We start from the raw sequence: 23,436 nt of genomic DNA on the forward strand, positions 1-23,436 counted from the left end.
CCAAGGGACAGCCACCTTGTTGCGACATGCTTCAGAATCTTGTGTGTCGGGGCATCACAGAGTTCTTGCAGTGCTTTCACTCCTTTGACGCGTTTACTACTTTTGTCCAAGTAGTAGTAAATATCGATGAGAAAGTCATCTAATTCAATGGGTAAGGCCTGAGCCGCCTTCTTGGCCGTATTGTGCATCATATGGCAAGGGCATCCCATGATGTAGCACTCTGGATTTTGTTTGTGGATATAAGCAGCGACTCCTTTGTGCTTGCCCACCATGACAGAGGCATTATCAGCACAAAAGGAAACACAATTTCCCCACGGAATTTTCCTGTCACTGAACTCATGATCAAGCAGTTTGGAAATGTTTTCTCCAATGGAATCTTGTTTGCATGCAGGCAAACTTAGCAAACCTTGCTTCACAATCCCAGCACTGTTGTCATGGTACGAAATCAGGACAGGATATAGCTGGGCCTCACCACTGTCATTGCTACCGTCTGGAGCTAGGCTAAATGGAGCGAGTCTAGCAATATCGGCAATAGATGAAGCAGTAACATTTGACAACTCACCAATTACACTGGTCAACAACAAATTTGTTGTCTGCATTTTTTAAGCTGATTTAGGACGAATCTGATGCGCTGAATCCAAAACTCACATTAGTTTTGTTCAATCAGGTCAAGTTTTTGAGATATGGCCACATGTCATTTTTTACATATTTGTTCACATGTACGCATGTGTGGAGCATTTTAGAAGAAGTTGGTGGGGGTAAAATGTCATGTCAAATAATTGTTTTGATTGGAAATAATTATTTTAATGACAAGAAGTATTCAGGTACGATAGTTCTAGGTGATTATGTCGAAAAGGGATCAGTTTGAAGTCATAAAACCTCAAAATCTTCCAAAAATTGGTGAGGCAAAGCATAAAGTTCGTGGATCAAAACTAAAGTTAATGGGGCAGATTTTGTAATAATGTGATACAAAAAAGTTGTATTTCTTGAAATAACGAACTCTGAAGAATGTACAATACCTACATGCGCCAATTTATGACATGCGCTTCTGCTCAAGCTTGGAGTGCCACAGTACGAACCCAAAGATTGGAGACTGTTCATTGACAGCAGCAAGCGATCACTGAAATGTGTTCTGCTACACAACGGCAACCAGTTTGCCTCTGTACCCATCGCTCACTCGACTACACTGAAGGAGAAGTATGAAGCGGTGAAGTACGTGCTGGAGAAAATTGGTTATGATCAGCATAAGTGGTTTATTTGTGTTGACCTGAAGATGGTGAACTTTTTGTTGGGACAACAGTCTGGCTTCACCAAGTACCCATGTTTTCTGTGCATGTGGGATAGTAGGGACCGTGCTCAGCATTACACGAAGAAGGACTGGCCTGTGCGGGAGGAATTGGTGCCATGCAAAGAAAGAAACGTCATCAACGACCCTCTGGTGGACAGAGACAGAATACTCTTCCCACCGCTGCACATCAAGCTCGGCTTAATCAAGCAGTTCACCAAGGCTCTGGACAAAGATGGTGACTGCTTCACTTACTTGTGCCAGGCTTTTCCAGGATTGACCATGGAGAAGTTGAAAGCTGGCATCTTTGATGGTTCTCAGATCCGTCAGCTCATCAGAGATCCAGAGTTCAAAAACTCAATGAACGAAGTGGAACTGGAAGCGTGGAATACATTTGTTTTGGTAGTGAAGAACTTTCTTGGCAACAATAAGGCCAGAAACTACGCAGAACTTGTCAACAACATGCTGACTGCTTTCAGAAACCTGGACTGCAACATGAGCATCAAGATGCACTACCTATTTTCACATATGAACCGGTTTCCTGAGAACTTGGGTTCAATGAGTGACGAGCAGGGGGAGAGATTCCATCAGGACATGAAGGAGATGGAGACCAGGTATCAGGGTCGCTGGGACGCAGTCATGATGGCTGACTACTGTTGGAATCTGAAGAGAGACCTCCCTGCCGCTGAACATTCCAGGAGTTCGAAGAAACGGAAGTTCAAGCCCTGAAGTTTGAACAGTGGTGACGCAACATGCAATTTACTTGTACTTACCTTTATCAATGCCCACCATTCAGATGACAGTAATCGATGTTTCTATCATGTAATCAATAAATGTTGTTGGCAAAACATTTTTTTTTCTTAAAAACATGTTTAGGATGATATGTGTTGACAAAAATCAGCTGATAATGCCACAAAAATGTAATTGATTTTGTCACAAGATCTGATTTTTTTCAAATCAACTTAGCACAAAAACCTGACCTGATGGAGAGAAACGGATGCCATTTCCTGATTCAGCAGTGCCAGAATACCCTAATTCACTTGTAGAAATCTAGACAACATTCAGAAAGTAAAAAATTGTTGACCAGTGTTCTTTTTTTCTTCTTTGTTCTTGTTCTTTTTTTTTTTTGTTCTTTTTTTTTTTCTTTTTTTTTCTTGCTTTTTTTTTTTTTTTTTTTTTTTTTGTTCTTGCACATCTTGCACATCTTGCAAGTTTTTGTTCTTGCACATCCATACTTTGAAGCAACTTTTGAATCTGGAAACATCTTTTGAAATAGAGGTCCAGCATGATCTGAGACTGATATTGGCAAGTTATGTTCCACAATAAATCCACTAAAGAGAAGTTCCGCTCGGGTAACATCCTCTTCCTCGCTTGTCCCTTGTTTGGTGAAATAATTCAGAAGTGTACCGGTACTCGTGCTCGAAGATCTCTCCTTTGCAATGTCTGTGTGCCGTTTGCTTCCAACGTGCTTCCGAATATCATCGCGACCTCCGTGCTCAACTGAAATATCAACGCTGCATACTGTACAATACGCATGATGAATTCCTCTTTCAGACTTTCGAATACACGGGTATTGGAGACTGTATTCGGTCTTGTACTTCTGAGACCATTTCTTGGTCTTCGTAAGCTTCTTTTCTGCCATTTCGTAATCAACATCGAGGGCTTGAAGCATCGGTAACTTCGAAGTCGATGTTCCACAGCTGCAGCGCGACTCGTAGAACTCTAGCGGCTGTTAAACACCGCACGGTGGTCGCGACCGCCGGGCTGGTACGGGGCCCAGCTGCATGCAGTGAGCGTATCGCATGCATATACACTGTGCATACATACCGCATGCACTGTATTGCACACATACCGCATGCACTAAATCTCAGTGCATGATCGCCTAAGCGAGATCCAGACCCAATGTTTCGCTGCTCCTCATTTGAATTTGCATTTTTTTACGTACAATTTGGTAGCAGCGAACGTTATGGAGTTACCACATGCTATACGTAGCAGACGATGCTTTTCATTCAATTCTCATACTAGTACATTCTGATTAGTGAACAGTGCAAAAATATCAAAATTTCGGGAGGATAAGGATAGTGATCGTAAGGGCGGGAGTTTGGGTGAATTTTCGGAAGCCTCCCGATGAAATCGGGAGGGTTGGCATTGCTGAAAATCCCCTTGGAGAAATGAACAAATGAGGTTGCTATAACCTGAACTGTGTGACCCTTCGTCCTCCTGGCAAGTTTGGTTGAGATTGGATAAGTAATGACCAAATGTATCGCGGTGAGTCAGATAGACAACAAATTGCGTATTTTAGTCTGATGTGTAAAGTTGAAACCGCCTAAAGTCCCAGGGAATACTCAATTATTTTTGGTCTGAATGGATAAACAAATATCAGAGGCCATTAACACCAAATGATGGGTAACTAGGATAGAAGAAGAGAGGGGATTAACTCTAGAATAATTTAGCAGCTAAATTAACATTATGCAATCAACCCATTAATGGGGATTAGGATTAGCTCAGCGGTCAAGTGCAACTGACAGACTGAAAAACCATTTCTGCATGGCTTTAATGGTAAATCCCGAAAGGGAGGTAAAATTAGGTAACATTCTCTTCAAAAGACCGGCGCAATCAACAATTCCGACTGGAGGGGGAAGGGGGCTTGCCTCAATTTTCCAGGAGTTTCAAGGACTTGGACAAGTTTTCCAGTACTGGAAAATGCTCTTTCATTTTTCCGGGAATTTCAAAGACTGTGTGAATCTTGGGTATTGGGGATTGCCACTGGAATTTATTGTAAGTACACAAAATTGTTCCATCAATGGCTTTTCACGATATATTGTTGTGGGCTGGGATTCGGTGGTGATAAATGACCACGGGGGGGAGCAGTGGAGTCGTCTCCCACCGAACACCCGGAATTTAGGTCGTGACTCTCGGACAACTCCGAAAGGTCATGGGTCACTTAGAGGACTGTGGTCGCCAATATGTTGATGGCGTGAGGTCGGGTCCACTTGTCTAATTCCAATTTACCGAAGTACTCACGCCGTCCAACTACCGGGGAAACCACACCCTTGGCCGACTTTGTCCAAATCGAGTCGCTATCACCGACTCGGATCCGGCGTCACCGAGTGGAAGTTACCAAAGCCGCGCCGGACCAAATGAACAATTTACGGCATGAACGGCCTTACTATTTCTCAAGCCCGCACCGTGCTAAGCCAGTGAAGGAAAGCACAGAAAACGAGCTGGTACATTTAACAGGGGTTTACTTATAACAATAATCGGGGAGGGGGAGCACAAAAAGAGCAGAGTTATCACGAATAAAAGAAAATGTAATTTACAAAGAAAGGAAAACACTTGTACAATTCTACTTACACATGCGGCCCACGGACGGACGGACGGACGGACGGACACACACACACACACACACACACACACACACACCCAAAAGAAACTGGACCCCGTGGGTCTATTCGGTAGAGCAGGGCCAGGGTACCTGTCCCGCATCGTGCGGTCACACCGACCCCCGAACCACCACGGTGGGACTCGAACCCACGACCTTGGCGTTGTCAGCACCAAGACTGCAGACCGCTCAACCACGACCACAGACCGCGCCGCAATCGCCACCAGGACTGCAGACCACTCAACCACCACCACGATCACTGCTCTTCGGTTACCACCACCACCACGGTGAGCCACTGCAAAGGATCGCAGACCAAGCCAATCGCCACAATCACTCCTGTCTGCCATCCTCTCGTCTCTTTTTCTCTCTTGAGGTGGGAGGGGTTTCTTTCCTCGCCACTCGCCTCCTGATTGGACGAGGGGTTGTCGGACAACTCATGGTCAGCCTCCCGATTGGCTGGGGCGCGCGTGTGGTGCTCGTCCTTCACTCATTGGCTGGAGGAAACGGTCCATGCCCTTCCTTGGAGCGGAGCCTCGATCATAAGCGACGGAGGCTCCGCCCATGCCCTCAGCCAAAAACACGTGGGCAATGGTGACTCGGTCGAGTGAGGAACGGTGGCGTTGTTGTTGTAGTTGTTGTAAAACCCTAACTAAAAAATAACTCGTCGCGCACACACAAAATTCCCATTAGACGTAGGGGATGGATTCTAACTATAAACACGTACTTATCGAAAAAAGTGAACTACGGAAACTCTGGCTGTTTGTGTGCACAAGGTTTCCAAATCCAGAACAATATACCCCTGGGTTCTTCAGATGTCTATCAATTTACTTTGTGTCATTGTCCATCTATTCACCTTGCTCTGCCACTGGATAAGCAATTTTTTTTCACCTTCAGAATGACAACGGTAATGACTTTGCAATGCCATGCCCCATGTCCCATCACAAAAAAAAAAAAAAAAAATCATACAGCACCACTTTCATTGGTGCTTCATTCAAACCATCCTTCCCTCCACCCTGATCACAATGTGTTTTAATTTTGCTGTAATTGGGATCCAAAAGGGAAATCCAGTTTGCAGTAGTATGTGCAAGGTCATGGCAATGCTATTTTAAAGGGACATAAACTCCAAAATCACTTGATAATTATCGGTGGCTGTTTCTTTGTTTTTTGTCACGTCATTTTACCAATAAAGGTAAATGGGGCATTCAAAAAGTTAAAAAGACAAAATGCTCAAAATATTCCAACACATTTCAACTTTAAATAATTTTGTCAATATCACCTACAGTAATACTCCAGTTTATGTCACCCCTTTTGATGTCGTTTTGCAAATACCTCATCACGTTATTAACACCACTTCTCGATATTCATCGTCTCAACTCACACTTACATCATATTAAATGCCACACCTTTCATTTGAGCGTTTTCAGAACTTACAAGATCGCTTAAGTACCAAATTGGAAGCTCGCAAAATCTCCGAAATAACTATTGTACTTTGCGTCATACATAAATAAATGTAATGGCCTGGAGATTAGCTGAGAGGCATTGTATAAGTGTTGTACATTAGAAGTGAAATTGAATGTTGTTCATCGAATTAATGCTGATGAATGTGTACTTGATGTTTCCGGGCTTTGAAGTTTGCCTCCGATAGATAAATATGCCGACATTCAAGGAGGAAGAAGACGTATCACCAACTTCGACTGCTTTCGAAAGGTTTATTTTTATTTAAATATGTCCAGTAATTGGGTTTTTTCATTTATTTATAACTATGTGTACTGTCGGACCCCGACATTCACAGTTCCGCTATTCGTGGACCCCGCATATTTGTGGTTCATAAAATGTGACCTGCTTCTACGTTCACGGCCCGATGCTTTGTATATTTGCAATTCTTTTGCAAGTGTATTCGCAGGTATATTCGCGGTTTCTGACCTGCTTCCACATTCGCGGCCCTGTGCTTCACACATGCAAGCTTGGAAATGGCCATAAAACAATGACGATGACGGCGATGAATATCCATGTATTCAGTTTTTCATGGGATTTTTGATTTTTCCTTTACGAATCATGAACCTCAGGGAACCTACCCCCCTTTTTCCCATTGAAACAATGTCCCGACATTCCTGGATTCATCATTTGCTACATTTTTCAGGAACATAACCCCGCGAATGGTGGGGTCCGACAGTACTTCAATATAACAAAAAGGGTAACATCATAGGTAAAAAGAAGCAAAATATAATACCTGAAGTGGCGACGTTAGGAACGCATCGCAACGCCCTCCTCCCCCCCTCCCCACCCCCTTAAATGTGAATATTTGCCAGCACAACGTACAACAGATCACATATTAAAGCACAAAATGTACAATGCAGGCCACTGCGAACCTGAAATAGTAGAGATAACACAGCAATGCATCATTGCCAATCTCTATCAATGATGATGGATGACTTCATTGACATCTCCCTGGCTCATCTTCAAAATAATTTTCAGCATCATAAAGATCAAAGCACAACATGTTCAAACAAAGGAATCTCTTCCATCTGCTCATATCAACAGAGCAAAATGGGGATCCAACAGAAAGTTTGCATTCACATGCAACGTACCCAACCGTCCACTACCATGCACCAGACCACACCATTGGAATGAAATCAGTTTGACACTAGTGAACTTCAGAAAGATTAAAAGGGTGGTTCAAAGTTGACATGTACAGTACTTACTATAGAACAGCAAAAATAATAGTCCAACAGTCCATGTTATGCAATAATACCGTATTGCCTACCCTTGAGCAAGCTACACAAGTGATCAATGGCGGTCAAAGTATTCTGAGTGAAATCAAGACCAACTGAAATTTACAGGATGCTGTGTGCACAATGTGATGATGCATGTCATTCATGTAGCTGTGTGTTTAAATGGTGCAGAGTTGAAAATGGCTGCAAATTTATGCACGATCTTGAGCACTCACATGGAACCAACTGTGGTCATTCGATAAAATGTATCAAACAGCTAATTTTGGAGAACTGCCAGATTGCTGCATGTAAACTTGCAGAATAAATGGCTTTAGTGTTGGCATTGTGGCAGCAATCACTCGTTCACACTCGATAGTCATGATTAGTGCAATGTGGTTTAGTTCTCGACGTGAGGCGAGTTCTCGAACTCAAGCAATTACTCCATGAAACGAAGTAATTGCAGTACTCAAGTGTGTGTGGTATAAAGGTGCATTGGTATATGAATCGGATGTACTCTGGAATGATCGTGTCGGTTTTCTTTGTGAGTTTCAAAGGAGATGTTACCGTAATCAGGCACTGTAACTGTGCACTGTAACTGTACTCTGTAGCTTAGAAACTACAGCTACGGCAACGTAATTGAAATGTCTACTAATGCCCCCAATTCCCATAATCACTGGTTTAGAATAGCGGACACACTATAAATGTTTTAGAGGATATTTGGGTTTTGCAGTGCTCAAAAGTCATCAAATACACCTCGCCGAGTAAAAACTTCCCCCAGGGTCACATAACAGTGGTCATGCCGGCCAAACAGCCTATAAGCTCCAAACTGGATTGAGGGCCTTCCTTCACCTATACAGGGTTCAATTGGAACCCTGGGAACCTCACCTCGCCGGGGTCCTAATCAAAGATGGAACCCGAGTTGAGGTTCTTTGCTGGCAAGACCTAGTGAATAACCAAAAAAGAGACCCAGTTAATTTAACATGTGCATTGAAACATGGAGGGAAGATAAAAGGAGTACAAACAACTGCAATATCAGCGAATGCATGCAGGAACAGTTACCGTAATCGGGCACTGCAGCTGAGATTGAGGCCCCCATGCGATCGATTCGCATATGCTTGATGCAATGCAAACTTATCCCATAATTCTGAGGCGATCCTGGACAGGGCAAAATTTTGCCAAAACTACCGAGCACCGGATCTGAACTGAGTTTTTGCAAACGAGTCACAGCCCTAATGCCAAGGTTCACAATGTTGCATTGCTCGGTTCCACACCGCTCACCAAACTTCATGGGAATCAACCGGAAGCTTTTGTTGCCATTCTTCAAGTAACAAGCTTTTAGCTTTGATCATATGCTGAAATTAAAGATGCAGCTTCGAGCCCAAGAGCCCACAAAGGATTATTTGTGTTTTGTTCGCCAAAAGGTCTGAGAGTTGTTTCTCAAGTAAAAATGTCTGTAGAATTCGAATATGCTGGTCTGATAAAAATCCACTTGGACAGTTTTCCACAAATCGCGTTTTTATAGGGGTACCCTATAATTTCCTGTGAACGCATTTCGTTTCGTAAACGTTCTGAACGCACTTTATAGGGAATTAATTTTGACTCAAGCCGAATAGCTACACCCAAAAATGAGATATCATGCTAAACCTTATTGTTGGCCGGATTCTATGAACTATTCTGTTTCTCAATTTGACTTCAAAAAAGTTGGATTAGCTTGATTTCAATGATTAACCCCAGTTTTACGAACCGGCATGTTTTATCATCTTACATTTTTTGTGTATTTTTTCCAATCCTGAAGTTTTCAAGAGGATTATTTACAAAACAAATGTACTATTTTGAAGAACTATCATTCCCCTTTCCTATGCAAAAACAATTCAGGAGTAATGACTAAAAGAGTATACATGGGGTTACTTGTTAAATATCGAAATTTCCGATGATTCTTGGAATATACATGTAAATGTAAAATAAGTCGAAGCTACGTTTTAATTACAATATAGTGATTTATTGACATTGTCATAATATGACAAAATTGTTAACAATGTATATAAAAACGTAATCATGATAATCAGATATATCTGTCTTGTAAATGAAATGGTTGTCATCCATGTGTATTAATAGCAATGTGTTGAGAAGTTTGGAAAATGAGCATGCAAATCTATTGACTTTTCTTCAATATGTTCCTATAGATCTGGATAAGTGTCTTGGTAATCTTCGGTTTTATAATGAATCCATGAATGTATCTGAACCGTCATCACACAAGGAGCTTTCCATTTTGCTCATCTCCAATCAGTCATCCACATCCGATTCATCTGATCCGTACAAAAGTTCTCCGTGCGACATGTCCACATCCTCATCGTCCTCTGATTCGATGACTGATTCCTTTTCACTGAGGATCTGGCTGATATAACGTGGCATCTGATCACCATCAAACCAATCGATTGCGTAGCTTCCATCAACCAGAATCCATCCGTGTTGGCACGGCTGGCCACATAAGCTAGATGGATCTTGACGTTCAGCTTTCTTCCACAGAGAGGCAACATAATTTGCTCTCTTGATTTTCTCGATCAGAACGGATCGCCAAGGTGGCATGCTGCTTGGGTTTACACCCTTGATCTTCTCCAGTGGATCCCCCAGCTGTCTGGGCGCATATGTGTGTCGAAACATAACATAGTGGGCAGTGTCAACGCTGAGCAAGTTGTGTTTCCCATACAGCGAGCATACAAAATGCTCAATTGTCAAAACTGTTTCATCAGGCACATTGTGGTGCTCCCCTAGCATGGCAAATGCTGAGATGAACTGTTCGTCTTTCATCATGATGTCAAGGCGTCTCTGTTTTCCTTTGTTCATGAAGGATGCTGTGAAGTCGGTACCAGTAAATGCATGAAGTCCAGTAGACTCCAATTCATCAACCAGTTTGGGAATACTGATGTATCGCCTGGTGTTGTTAACCTCCGCCATCGAAGATCGGAGGTTACCGTTTTCACCCCTTTCTGTTTGTTTGTTTGTTAACCTCCGCCATCGAAGATGGATGGAGGTTACTGTTTTCACCCCTTTCTGTTTGTTTGTTTGTTAACCTCTGCCATAGAAGATGGATGGAGGTTACTGTTTTCACCCCTTTCTGTTTGTTTGTTTGTTTGTTTGTTTGTATGTGAACAGTATTACGGAAAAACTCCTCGACGGATTTGGACGAAACTTGGTGGGGGGGTTAGGTCTGCTCCAAGGATCATGCCATTAGATTTTGGACTTGGTCCAAAATCCAATATGGCCGCTATGGCGGACAATTTGAAAAAATATTTGAATTTTTTTTTGCATTTCTATATGTTTTAAGTGATTTCCAACCCCCCCCCCCCCCCAAAAAAAAAATTTATAGAAAAAAAAATTTTGCAACTTTTTTTTCAACAAAATTTCGATTTCTTTTTTTGCATTACTACATGTTATAAGTGATTTCCAACAAAAAAAACATGCCAAAATTATAATTGCGGCTGATTTTGGAACTTCAGGTGGATATACCCACGTAAAATCAATTTCTGTCTCAAGGAATCTAGTTATGACGAATGAATTGAGTATGTAAAAGTTAAAAGTAAAAGGGAAAGTTGCAAACTATAACTCTGTGAGCACTGTTGACGTTAAATTGAATGAATAGGATATCAGGTTCACTTGAGTGACCGAGCAGTATTGGCGGCGGAGGTTTTGCACTCTACCGAGTGCTCCCCCTCTTGTTTGGATGTTTTCAGGATCTTGTCGGCCAAGCTTCTAGCGGGATATGTCGTCTCATCATCTCCAAGCAAGGTGAGGTAGCGCACGTGCAATGATGACAGGTATTCTGCTCCTTTATTTGACACCAAGGTCACATGGATATGCTTCTGGAGTTCCTGGAATGCTGCTTTGTGAGCGGCCAACTTTGAAGACATCATGTCGTCATCTTTCTGTACTGCGGTTTGGCAATGATATATGTAATTTCTCCTGCAGGAGTGGTGATATCGTACTTCCTTTGCCTTCATGTCGATACCTCCTAGCTTTGCAAACATCACGTTATCTTGCGCAAGTTCAGCTGCATTTTTATATGCTTTCCTCATCCATGTCAGTCATACAGGTCCCCAACACTTCCCGCTTGCCTTTCCCAAGTGACTTGGTGATGGAATTGCAGAACAGGCACTTTTTCTCAAAGATGCCTGTAGAACTTGCCTCTGTGTGTTCTACTTCAGAAAGCAGTACGTATAATCGTGATGGGCCAGCTGAATCTTGTTCCACATTTGCAATGCACAGTGCAGTGAAATCTTTGCTGCACTGTTTGTGATAACCAGTTGTCTGGTCATATTCAGCAGGAAGGCTTATTCTGAAATACTTTGAGTCTTTTACTGTGGAATGTCTCTTTTCATGAACAGAATTCACTTTCCGCCATGAATTGTCGTCGAAAAGTTTGACTTCTTCAGTAGTTTTACCGTGAATATGGAGAATGCATGTACGTTTTGATGTCATTTTGTTTGCTGTTGGTGAACCTGAAAGAAAAAAAAATGCTATTCTACCACCACCAACTACATTCATTATACAGGGAATACGCGTGCGATACATAAACATCGTAGTCTGGTCAACAGAAGATAGAATATTGTTACGGCTGTGGAAATTCGCATTACACCATGAAGGGCCCGTAGGTGAGATATCTCTAAGTACATGTGTAGTTAGCCCAAACCCGTTGTCAAGAGGGAATTTATGTGATTCATCTGGGCTGCGATCCTTTGAGTTAGGCGTTTTTCTGTTCTATCTTTATTTTGAACCAACCACGTCTCAACCGCCATCACACAACAACCACCACGCCAGCCATCATCACCAACTGCAACCAGGCTCTAACCCTCGGACAACAACAACAATGCCAACAGCCACGACCTTTACCTTCACAACTCGCTCCCACATCATCGCATCACCGCCATTCCCAAACGGCACCATAACCATCAAACCACCACCGAAAACCCTCCACCACCTTCACCTCTCTCCTTCTACGGCCATTCCCGCAACACCTGGGAACACTGAGCGTCGGGCTGTCTCGGGCCCGGTCGGCGATTGGTGCCGAACGCACCGAGCCGCGAGCGCAACTAGCGGCCTTTCCGAGGGAAAAAATCGGATCAAGAACGCTACACGCCCACTTTTCCTCCGTCCAATTAGCAAGCGCCGGGCGGCTTGGCCCCGCCTCCAGGCGCGCCTGTGTGAAATCGATATATGCAAATTCTAGGATCAGGGGAGATTCACGCCCCATTTCCTCCGACCAATGGGCGAGCGTGGCTCTGCCCCCGAGGTCATCCTGATCCGGATATTTGCATATTATCTGCTCCTGCCAGCCTATGGGACGGCGAGCGCAAGGCGCTGGCAAGGCAGGGTGAGTTGAGTCGGGTGGCGAAGTCATCGGTGTGGCAGAGAGTCTGGTTCTGAAGTCGGCTGAGGAGAGTGTCAGCGAGTTGGTTTCTGGAGTCGGCTGAGAAGAGTTGCGGGAAGAGGCAAAGGAGCTCGGGTCCGAGGCGAGAAGGACGGCGGTCGGCGACGAGGTCGCGGTGTGGGATCGCTCGCCGCGGGACCCAAGCCAGCCAGCCATTCTCCTCCCCCAGGGCATCAACAATTCCCTCTTTTCCCCGCGCTGAGATAGTACAAAAAGGGGGCCCCGTTCCCACCCCACTCCAAACGTCGTGCCAACGAAACCCGCCAAGGAGCACGGAGTCGGGGCACAGCCACGCGGGCACATCTGCGGCTCGCCCGCCAACGCGTCACGAGGACGCGGGTAGGACCCCCCCCCCCCGGTCTCGCGGACCTGGCTGCTCCTCCAGGTCACGCGCACAATTGGCCTACAGGCCTGTCTGCCCCCTTGTCTATGAGGGTGGCTTCTTTCCTTTGCTTTTGAGTAAATGTGTGTTTGCGCCGTCTGTAAAGTAGAACTGTATGTGTTGCCGTGTGTGCGCGTAGTCGGTAGTAATTCTGCGTCGTCGTTGCTTTTGTTTTGGTTGCTATATGTGCATTTTGACTGTTTGGCTGTATATATGTGCTTTCCGTGTGCCGGGAAATAAATGTGCATTGTGTGAACTGTTTTCCCGTTTCGCTTCGTCTTTTCTTTCTTGACCCTCCATCCTGCTTCAAGTAAAGGGTTCGTAGTGGGTGCAAAACGCCCGGTAAATAATCTGAACCGTCGAGGTTGACGACAACACCGCTCGGTTATCCCGACAGTACGGAACGGGCCGCCCAAGCGGCTCGTGTCCGGAGTCGACCTGCGGCGAGGTACGATCGCCCGGTTTACCATCCGCGTGGGTACTTAGGTTGGTCGAGTTTGGCGAAGAACCCTATCCTACGCGGGTGGCCGATTGGCACGATTGTGGTGAGGTCGAAAGGCCCACCTGTGACTGGCTCCGGGAGATAGTTCCCGAAGGGTCACGACTGAATTGTCCGACGTGCCGCAATTCGAGTCACGTGGCCGTCCGCACGCCGGCGGGCGCGAATTCGCAACAATATTCTACATGCATGTGCTATAGTTAGAGTATGTCACATTTGTGCAACAAAAAAATGAAACTGATGTCCAACCATCTATTTCACTGAAAATAGAGTATACCAAATAACCAATTATCTGGGGACACTACTCAGACAAGAACTTTTCCACTTGCAAAGAATATTGAGGTCGTATATACACTATATCAATATAAAACATAATATTTTGCAATGAGTCACTTTTCTTGAGAATTGTGTAAATCTCGAAAACTGCGATATTTTCCAAGTATAAACCCCATGTATACTCTTTTAGTCATTACTCTGCAAAATATAAACCGTTTTGCGTGATTGTTTTTGCATCGGGAATGGGAATGATAGTTCTTCAAAACAGTACATTTGTTTTGTGAATAATCCTCTTGAAAACTTCAGGATTGGAAAAAATACACAAACAATATAAGATGACAAAACGTGCCGGTAAGTAAAATTGGGGTTAATCATTGAAATCAGGCTAATTCAACTTTTTTGAAGTCAAATTGAGAAACAGAATAGTTCATAGAATCCGACCAATGATAAGCTTTAGCATGATATCTCATTTTGGGTGTAGCTATTGGGCTCGAGTCAAAATTAATTCCTTATAAAGTTCGTTCGGAACGTTTACGAAACGAAATGTGTTCATGGGAAATTATAGGGTACCCATATAAAAACGCGATTTGTGGAAAACTGTCCAAGTGGATTTTTATCAGACCAGCATATTCGAATTCTACAGATATTTTCACTCTGGAGACAACTCTCAGACCTTTGGGCGAACAAATACAAATAACCCTTTGTGGGCTCTTGGGATATTCGTTGCGAGTTCAGTTTTACTTGAAATAATTTTTGCGGAGGGAATTACTCTGCAGCCAGCCCAAACTCTCGAAAATATACAAAAATGTTACTTCAACAAAGGTTAGTGTGCTATTTTAAAGTGAGAGCTTGGAGCTAAGACAGTAGAAGGAAAGTATAATTTGAGCCTGTTCAAGCACACTTATGACATCAAGTAAAACCAAAATTTTAAAAGAATAAAAACTAATTTCTGGACCAATACCATGACCACCACAACATCCATCCTCCCACCCTCCCTCCACAGTTACCTTTCAGGAAGTACTTCATCAGGCAAGACAGGTGGCAGAGGCAATGGAGGCAGTGTGCTCGTTGGTACATTTATCGCCTTCTCCTTCACAGGCTTTCCACTTTTCTCTTTTTTTCCTTCCACTTTAACCTTTGACACAGAGGTGCTTAGTTCAGGGATGATGGCAGGAGCCACAGCAGCGACTGTCCGCACCTCTTTTGGTCGTACTGCTTCCAATGCCGGTGGGGTTTTTGGTGGGGCTTCCACCTCAGCGAGTCTGGTCTCTGGTTCAGAAGTCACTTCACTATTTAATGATTTTGTTGAAGACTTTTCTTCCAGAACTAGAAGTGGGACATAACTGACAACCTCTGGTGATGGCGGTCGCTCGAGCTTGGTGATTTTTGGTGATATTACTTTCTCCTCTCTCTCCCGTGGAGCCAATTCATGTGGCGCATGCTCACGTGGTTCCTTTTGCACTTCCACTGTAGCTCTGCTCCTGAGCTTGGCTGCCTCAGCCTCTCGGGCACGCTTGTGCTTGCTCAGCTCTGCAGCCAGGCTAGTTTTGTATGTGATACGTGAAGGAGAGTAGCTGGAGCGTGAGTGCGATCGCGAATGCCGTGCATGAGAACGGGAGTGGGATGAAGAACGTGACCGTGAACGCCGTGAGAAGTATGGACTTCGGCTGCGAGACACACCTGAACGGCGGTACCTGGAATGCAAGATAAAAGCAAAGTTGGTTAATTTTAAAAATAACTACCTCACCTTTCATGAACAATAGGTAGTGTTTATGGCAGCAAACAAAAAGATTTGTTCAATGATCATTGAAACAAACACGTATAAGCCACACATAATGCAATGACTCTACCCAAATTAAATCACAAGGCTTGTTCAAAAAATAAAGCAACCTCAACTGAAAAATACTATCACAAACAGTTTGAAAGTTGCAAAGCTCAAACTGAAACATGAGATCCAAAACAAGACTGTCGCAAAAATATTTCATCAACGACAATGGAAGTCGATTGCGCAATCACGCGGGTAGTTAAATCCAGTTACATACAAATATATTTTCACCAAACAAAAATAAATATATATATAAATAAATAAATCAATTAATTAATAGGGGGCGGGGAGAAACACGAAAAACTGTATAACAATGCAATTTCACATTTCAGGGTATTGAGCATATATTTGAAAAGTTTGATTCCAAAACCAACACGACCGTAAAAGGCAACGCCGCCTTCGCCTTGCCGGTCATGTGACGCGTCATGGAGAACCAGCAAAGAAAGTGCTACTCTGGAGGCGCAAGAAGCGCCGGAGAAGTGAGTGCCCTCTCAACTCTTCGCGACATGAAGGAGGACACCAATCTGTGTGGTGTCTATTTAGTCAACATAATTGGAACGAGAACACTGGAACGTTTCATTGTGTCATCACATTGAGTGGATGTCGTATAAGAAGAAGATTCCAAAACTAGATTATACCTCCATTGTGTTTCACAGAGAACATGTGAGGCCCCGCGAGGAGGAGTGATGCAAGCGACATTTTTTAATGATATGATGATGATAGGCTCGGATGATAGGGTAAGGGTTAAAATAGTGCTATATGGCATTAACTCCAAAATGGCCGATGTGTCCCTGACATCACTCCTCGCGGCGCTTCATGTGTTTTTGATCAAATGACATGGCATGTGTAACATAACAAAGAAAACTTATTTTGCTTACCTTTCTCGACTACCATCGAACATAGTTGAGCTGCGTGTAACTTTCAAAACGTGTAATTGTTTTCTTTCATGTTTCGCAATCAAACTCTTCACCTACACATATGGAAATGTAAATGTATTACTCTGTATGAATTATGATAAGTGTTAAAATGTTCTTGAAACGAGAGACTCGCAACGCTCCAAAAGGTGGCAACTTTTTGTATTCAAAATTTAAGAGCAAGACATGTAATTGGCAAGAAAATGTTTTTTCTTGCTAAATATATGGCTGACAGGAGAGACAGCCTCGAGGGTAAATGCACTCGCCACTGCGCTGTGTCACCTGGGATTAAATCTCAACAAAGATATAAACTACCACCCTGGTATTTCGCATGCAGGGAGAAAGAAGTAGCAATGCATGCGCTATCCTTCGGAAGCACATCAAGCTGAAGGACCTGTCTGTCGGCACGAGTGATGGGTGTCAATTAAAGATCCTCTGGTGTCTCTTCAAAAGAGTAGGTGAGTTATTACCAGCACCCTGAACAAATTATAAATCCCTGTCACCTTCAGTTGAGTATGCAGTGATCTGTCCAGGATTGGTTCTTGCCTTGAAACGTTTCTCAACTTGTTATGAAAGGCCCAAAGCTAGGGCAAGAGTCCGGGCCTCCATTACAATTCACACCGATTATATAAACACACACCATATGTTGAACTCTGTCTTGCACTGCAATGACAATCTCATTTTGAGAGCGTTTTGAACATTCCCTGGAGAGGTCTTGGAGATGAAAAGAGTAGTAAACAAACCAGAAGGGCACTTGGTAGAGCGCGTACCTCCGACACGTAATGCCTGATCCACGAGAACATATCGGGCCCGATACATTTTTGAAATATCATGCAAGACATCGTTTTTGGCCCCATCTCTCAATGGTGAAGAATCACTTTTATATTCAATAATTCTTGTATCTGGATCCAGATTCGGATCTTCACCAAAATCAAATTAATTCGTCGTCTTCACACACCCAACATGTTCACCAAATTTTCTTTTTTTGTATACCTTGTCGAGGCTCGTGTGAGAGCTAACACACAACACACAGCAAGGGGGGGGGGGCATGAAACAAGAGGGGCGGGAGTGGGAGGGACAAAACAGTGGGGAACAGACACATTCGGAGATCTGTGGAAGGGAGAGTTTCATCCCAATTCGTCCACAACTTATTGAGATATCGTGCTATATGTCGGTTTAACCCGATCTCTCAATGGTGAAGAATCACTCGAAAAATTATCAGATCCGGATTCAGATCTTCACCAAAATTGAATCAATTCTTCCTTGTCACACACCCAACCTGTCCCGTCCACCAAGTTTCATCCGATTCCGTCCACAACAAATATTTTGTTGAAATAAAAATATATTTTGGTGTCCACATATGTATTCATTTAGCTTGCAATAGAACAAAACAAAAAAGCTGAAAAAAATTGCTTAATCTGACCTTATTCCACACAGAAATCTTAAAATGGCACGGACAATATTATTGGCACCTTTTAGAAGTTGTGAGAAATAATTTGATTTCAAGCAGGTGGTTCTCCTTCACTTTGGAATTGATCTCACCTGTGGTGAGCTGCAGGTGTCTGCAATATAAAAATCACTTCTTCAACCAGTTTGAATAGAGAAAAGGAGTCATTCTGCTGTTTTGTGTCATTGTGTGTACCGCAATGAGCATGGAGAAAAGAAAGAAAACCAGGGAATTGTCTGAAGAGGACAGACACAAGATTGTAGCCAAGCATGGACAATCTCAAGGCTAGAAGTCCATCTCCAGAGACTTTGATGTTCCTGTGTCCACCGTACACAATGTTATCAGGAAGTTTAAGGTCCATGGCACTGTAGCCAACCTCCCTGGACGTGGCCACAAGAGAAAATTTGATCGAAGATTGCAGCGAAGGATTGTTTGAATGGTGGCGAAAGCACCTCAATCAACTGTCGTACAGATTCAAGCTGACCTTCAGACACAAGGTATGACAGTTTCGACTCGCACCATCCATCCCCAACTCAATGAAAGGGGGTTTCATGGTAGGAGACCCAGGAGGACCCCACTGCTGAGTGAGACACGTAAGAAAGCCCAACTGGAGTTTGCTAAAACACACCTGAACAAGCCAAAATCCTTCTGGGAGAATGTCCTGTGGACAGATGAGACAAAATTAGAGCTTCTTGGAAAGCACATCATCCCTGCATTTACAGAAAACAAAATGAAGTCTTCAAACAAAAGAACACCTTCCCTACAGCCAAACATGGAGGAGGTTCAGGGATGTTTTGAGGTTGCTGTGCTGCCTCTGGTACTGGGTACCTTGAATGTGTGCATGGCATCATGAAATCAGGAGATTACAAAGGCATTTTGGAACGCAATGTTCAACCCATTGGAAGAAAGCTGGGTCTCCATCGAAGGTTGTGAGTCTTGCAGCAGGACAATGACACCAAACACACTTCAAAAAGCACCCAGAAATATTTCAAGACAAAACGCTGGACTGTTCTGAAGTGGCCAGCAATGAGTCCAGATCTAAATCCCATTGAACACCTGTGGGGAGATCTGAAAACAGCAGTTGGGAGAAAGCACCCTTCAAATCTGGGGGAACTGGAGCTGTTTGCACTGGAAGAAGAGTGGGCCAAACTGCCAGTCGAGAGATGGAGGAAGCTCATTCATGGCTATAGGGAGCACTTGACTGTAGTTATTTTGTCCAAAGACTGTGCTACCAAATATTATAAATGTTGTTTTAAATATTATAAATATAAATGTAAATATTATAAATAAATATATGAATATGAATATAAATATGAATATGATAAAAAATATTACAAATGCTACCAAATATACCAAATTCCAAAGTCTCGGGTGTCAGTAATTTTGTCAATGGAATTTCTATTTATTTTCTGACAAGCAAATAGAACCCGTTGCTTCTCTGACGGTGGTGTGAAGGGGAGGGGGTGAAGAAAGAGAAAGGGAGAAGGGGGAGGGGAAGCTAGGGACAAGAGGGGGGGTGGAGGTGGGGAGAGCAATGCCTGACGATATGCTGCTATGCACTGCGGGAGGGAAGGGTACGTGAGAGTGAGAGAGAGAGAGAGAGTGACAGAGGTGTGGGAGAGTGTTGCATTATATTCGGAGGGGGGGGGGGAGCGAGAAGGAGACAGACAGAGAGGGTGGGGTGGGGGGGAGGAAAAAAAAAACGACACAGGTGAGGGGTGGAGGTGGTGTTAGCATAAAGAGTGAAATGTTATGCTTAATGACCGAACACAAATTTTTTTTAAAACATATCAGAACATCTGTACACACAACACAACAGCGTTTGTAAAGTAATCCACGGCACATCTGCAAAGACTTTGATATCCCAGTTGCAGAAAATTTCTGGGAACATGAACCAAAAGCAATCACTGAAAACATGGAAGTACCGTTCACGTACAACCTAATGATCCCATCAAGCGTGAACATCGAAAACAAAGCATTGTGACCAGATATCATACTTAGGTACAAAAAAGAGAGAAGAAGGTATTGCTAATTGAGGTGTTAAAAACAGTGATTTTGGACTAAACGATGCAGAAATCAAGAAAATGACCAAACACCAAGACCTCAAGAATGAAGTGAAAAGGTCCTGAAAGCTGAAGAATGCCAAAGTTGCACCAGTGATAGTTGGAGCTGCGGTTATAAATGTTATAAATTATGACAAAGAACTTCACAGAGATATTAAAAACCATACCTGGCAATATTACTGCAAACAAACTACATTTGGAAGCTGTTCGTGGCTCAGTGATCATCCTGAAGAGAGCCCTCGGCACAAAACTTTGAGAACAAAAAACTTCACAGCTTGGTCCATGTATCGTGACCCCTTACTGAAATGAAGGTGGATACTTTGAGCCCACCCTGGGAGGATTACCAATCAACCACAGACACAGACACAGACACACAAAATAACAGCTAAACAGGTATATCTGATGCGGCTGTAAAATCTGTGTCGTCTACATCAGGAGATAAGCACATAAATATAAAGCAAAACAAAATTGCATCGATTATGAATTTCCAGCAATCTACTATTTCATTAATGGCCACAATTAATCCCATGTTCTGGTGTTGTCAGCTTTTCAGGAAGAAAAGCTTGGGCCGAAGTCTTTTCAAGAACCAACTGGCCAGGACTGACATTCAATGTAAATTTCCAACAATATTCCACTTTAATATTGAAACAATTGTTTCCAACAACACCGATTAGTTGAACCAGTATGTCATTGGTGAGACTACCTCGTTTCCAAAAATCAGCTGAGAATCCACAATTCATCCACAAACTGGACATCATTTGATGTCACCACGTCAATCGATATGCCTCTGCCCACATCAAGTCTTTGCTTACTCTAACTTCGACCTTCAATGTCTCATCTGCACATATGTATCCTGGTCATGTACTGAGTTTAGTTCAAATCCCATAACCAATAGTATCACATTAACAAAGGTGTTCATGTGACCTATGACCCATGACTTTTTAGTCACAAATAATTATCCATCATGGATGGATGTACTGACAGGTTCATACATACTTGTACCGAGTTTGATTTAAATCTCTTCAGCCGTTCTCAAGGATCACAATTTTACCTCACATGACCTCTGACCTTTGAGTTCGATGCCAAAATCTAATCAGTTCATCTTTGCAACGTAATGTGTGCTTGGCACCAAGTTTGGTCAAAATCCCATCACTGGGTTCACAAGTTGGCGTGCCAACAGAATTTGTACTTCACGGCACCTCTGACCTTTGTCCTCTTGACCTAAAAGTATAATCATTTCATTTTTACATCATTGCACATTCTTGTACCAAGTTTGACTTCGATCCCTTGAGCCGTTCTTAAGTTATCATGGGAACGAAAGCCCATCACGGATGCATGGATGGACGGACAACTCGAAAACATCATGCCTCAGGAGATTTCGTCAGGAATAAAAAGGAATAAAAAGGAAAAAGGCTGAAGAATAAAAAAGCAAAGTATCCACCTTTAAATAAGATGACAAAGGCTCCTGGCATCAAAAAATATTCAGCAGCTGGTGGGGGTGTGGGGTGGGGGGGGAGAGGGGTGAGGGGGATGTTGCTCAAGCTGCTCAAGCATGGCATGTTGGCTCTTTATTATACTTTGGCTCATTGGCACTGACATAACCGTCAAATTTTTGAGGTGCTCTGCAAGCACCACGCTTTGGAACCAAAGGCAGCCAAGTGAGGCATGATAAAAACGGCCGTCCAAAAGGGCAGCTGAGAATTCATGGAGGGGTAAGGAAAGTTTCAGCTAATATTTTCAACTCGAAATCAGTATCACTCACGATAACAGATGTCATACTGTAGCAGCAAACTCACTCTCGCTACATAATGTGTGGTATTCAAAAAAGTTGTACCAAAGAGATATTTAAAATAAATCCAAGACATCTAGCTATAATTGTGTGTCTGTGTCTGTGTCTGTGTCTGTGTCTGTGAGACACCGCTGTTTCTCGACAACCACTGGTCCGATCTCATTGAAATTCGCCACGTATATTGCTGGGGACCTGAGGATGTGCCTTTTCAAGGTTTGATATTAATCGGACAAGCACTTCCCAAGTTATGGCCATTTATTTACCAACCAATGACATGACACCTTGCTGCGGCCATTTATTTACCAACCAATGACATGACACCTTGCTGCGTAGGCCGGTGCGCGGCCGGCCGACGATGACGTCACGGGCCGTGCCGGTTACATGGCAGCTAATGTCATGGCAAGCAAAGACAGGGAGGTAAACTTGATTTTAATTAACTCTGTGTGTGGAAGTGTGGTTGTCGCGAGAACGCGAGAGCGAAGGAACGGCCTGTGTGGTTGTCGTTTCTGGCTCGCAGTTTGAAAGATTTTTTTTGTTTGTTTGTTTGTTTTTGCACCTACGGGCATGCACTAGTGTTATAAAATATAACATTCACACTTTCTTGGTCATCAGACATACATGCCCCTCATATTTTGCTCTCCTGCCATAATAATTTGCCAAGCAGCCACAGGATATTTTTAATCACAAGGTCCCATCGGAGTATTTTCTAACCTTACAATAATCATGAGTTGCAACAACTATTAATGTACAGCACCTGTCGTGCTGCACTTATTTTCTCTCCCGGGAGAAGAAAATAAAATAAAATAAAATAAAAATACATTAAAAAAATATTTTTAAAAATCGCCCTTCCCACCAAGTTCACTTGTTGCCATGGCAACCAGTTTATAAAATCATTCATTCGAGCAATTTATCACATCTTGTTCACCATATCCTGTCGTGCCCGAGCAACAACCCCAAGAAGCTCCGTAAGAGTGGAGTGTGGCTTCTGTGATTCCAGAAACTCGCAGCACAATCTGGAAAGTCCGATCAATGGACATGAGCCAGTGGTCCAAGACGGTCGGTCCTCTTCCTCTGCAACAGAGCTTTGCACCTTTGGCACTCGCAGTTCACAAACCCAGTCATTTCACACCAACGTGCACACAAAAGCTAAGCGAAGGAGCAATTTGATGGCAATAAAATTTCCTTTCAACACTGAACACTGCAATCTCGGGTTTAACCCTGACATTTTTGTTCGGAAGGAACCAAGCCGATGATCTTACCACTTATAAAATTATTGAAAAAGTAAAAAAAAAAAGCTGTGTTCAGGTTAATCTGGGGAAAAAAAATAATTCAGATTAAAGATGTTTTGATTGAAATTTCGGTCAAAAACAAAATTACAACAGAGAACAAATAAAAAGCTGCAATTGTGATTCAAAATCAAAACATAACATTTTAGGAT

At 43.2% G+C, this 23,436-nt stretch overlaps 1 protein-coding gene across 5 annotated transcripts in view; it reads right to left on the reverse strand.

Annotated features, from left to right (window-relative positions):
• Positions 1 to 23,436, reverse strand: part of LOC147031773 (cyclin-dependent kinase 13-like) — a 182,107-nt gene that overhangs the window by 143,845 nt on the left and 14,826 nt on the right. For 3 of the 5 annotated variants that reach the window (XM_085867306.1, XM_085867288.1, XM_085867285.1), the window contains exons 2-3: positions 14,968 to 15,654; positions 8,264 to 8,320 (exon numbers count right to left, since the gene is read on the reverse strand). In XM_085867306.1, coding sequence (XP_085723432.1) covers positions 8,264 to 8,320; positions 14,968 to 15,654 — 744 coding nt within the window. The remainder of the gene's footprint in view (positions 1 to 8,263; positions 8,321 to 14,967; positions 15,655 to 23,436) is intronic. The other 2 variants (XM_085867298.1, XM_085867291.1) reach the window with 1 other exon arrangement.

This window comes from Eptatretus burgeri, chromosome 2 (assembly GCF_056783735.1).
Source record: "Eptatretus burgeri isolate ZD-2024b chromosome 2, Ebu_testis_v1, whole genome shotgun sequence".
Taxonomy (NCBI): Eukaryota; Metazoa; Chordata; class Myxini; order Myxiniformes; family Myxinidae; genus Eptatretus; species Eptatretus burgeri.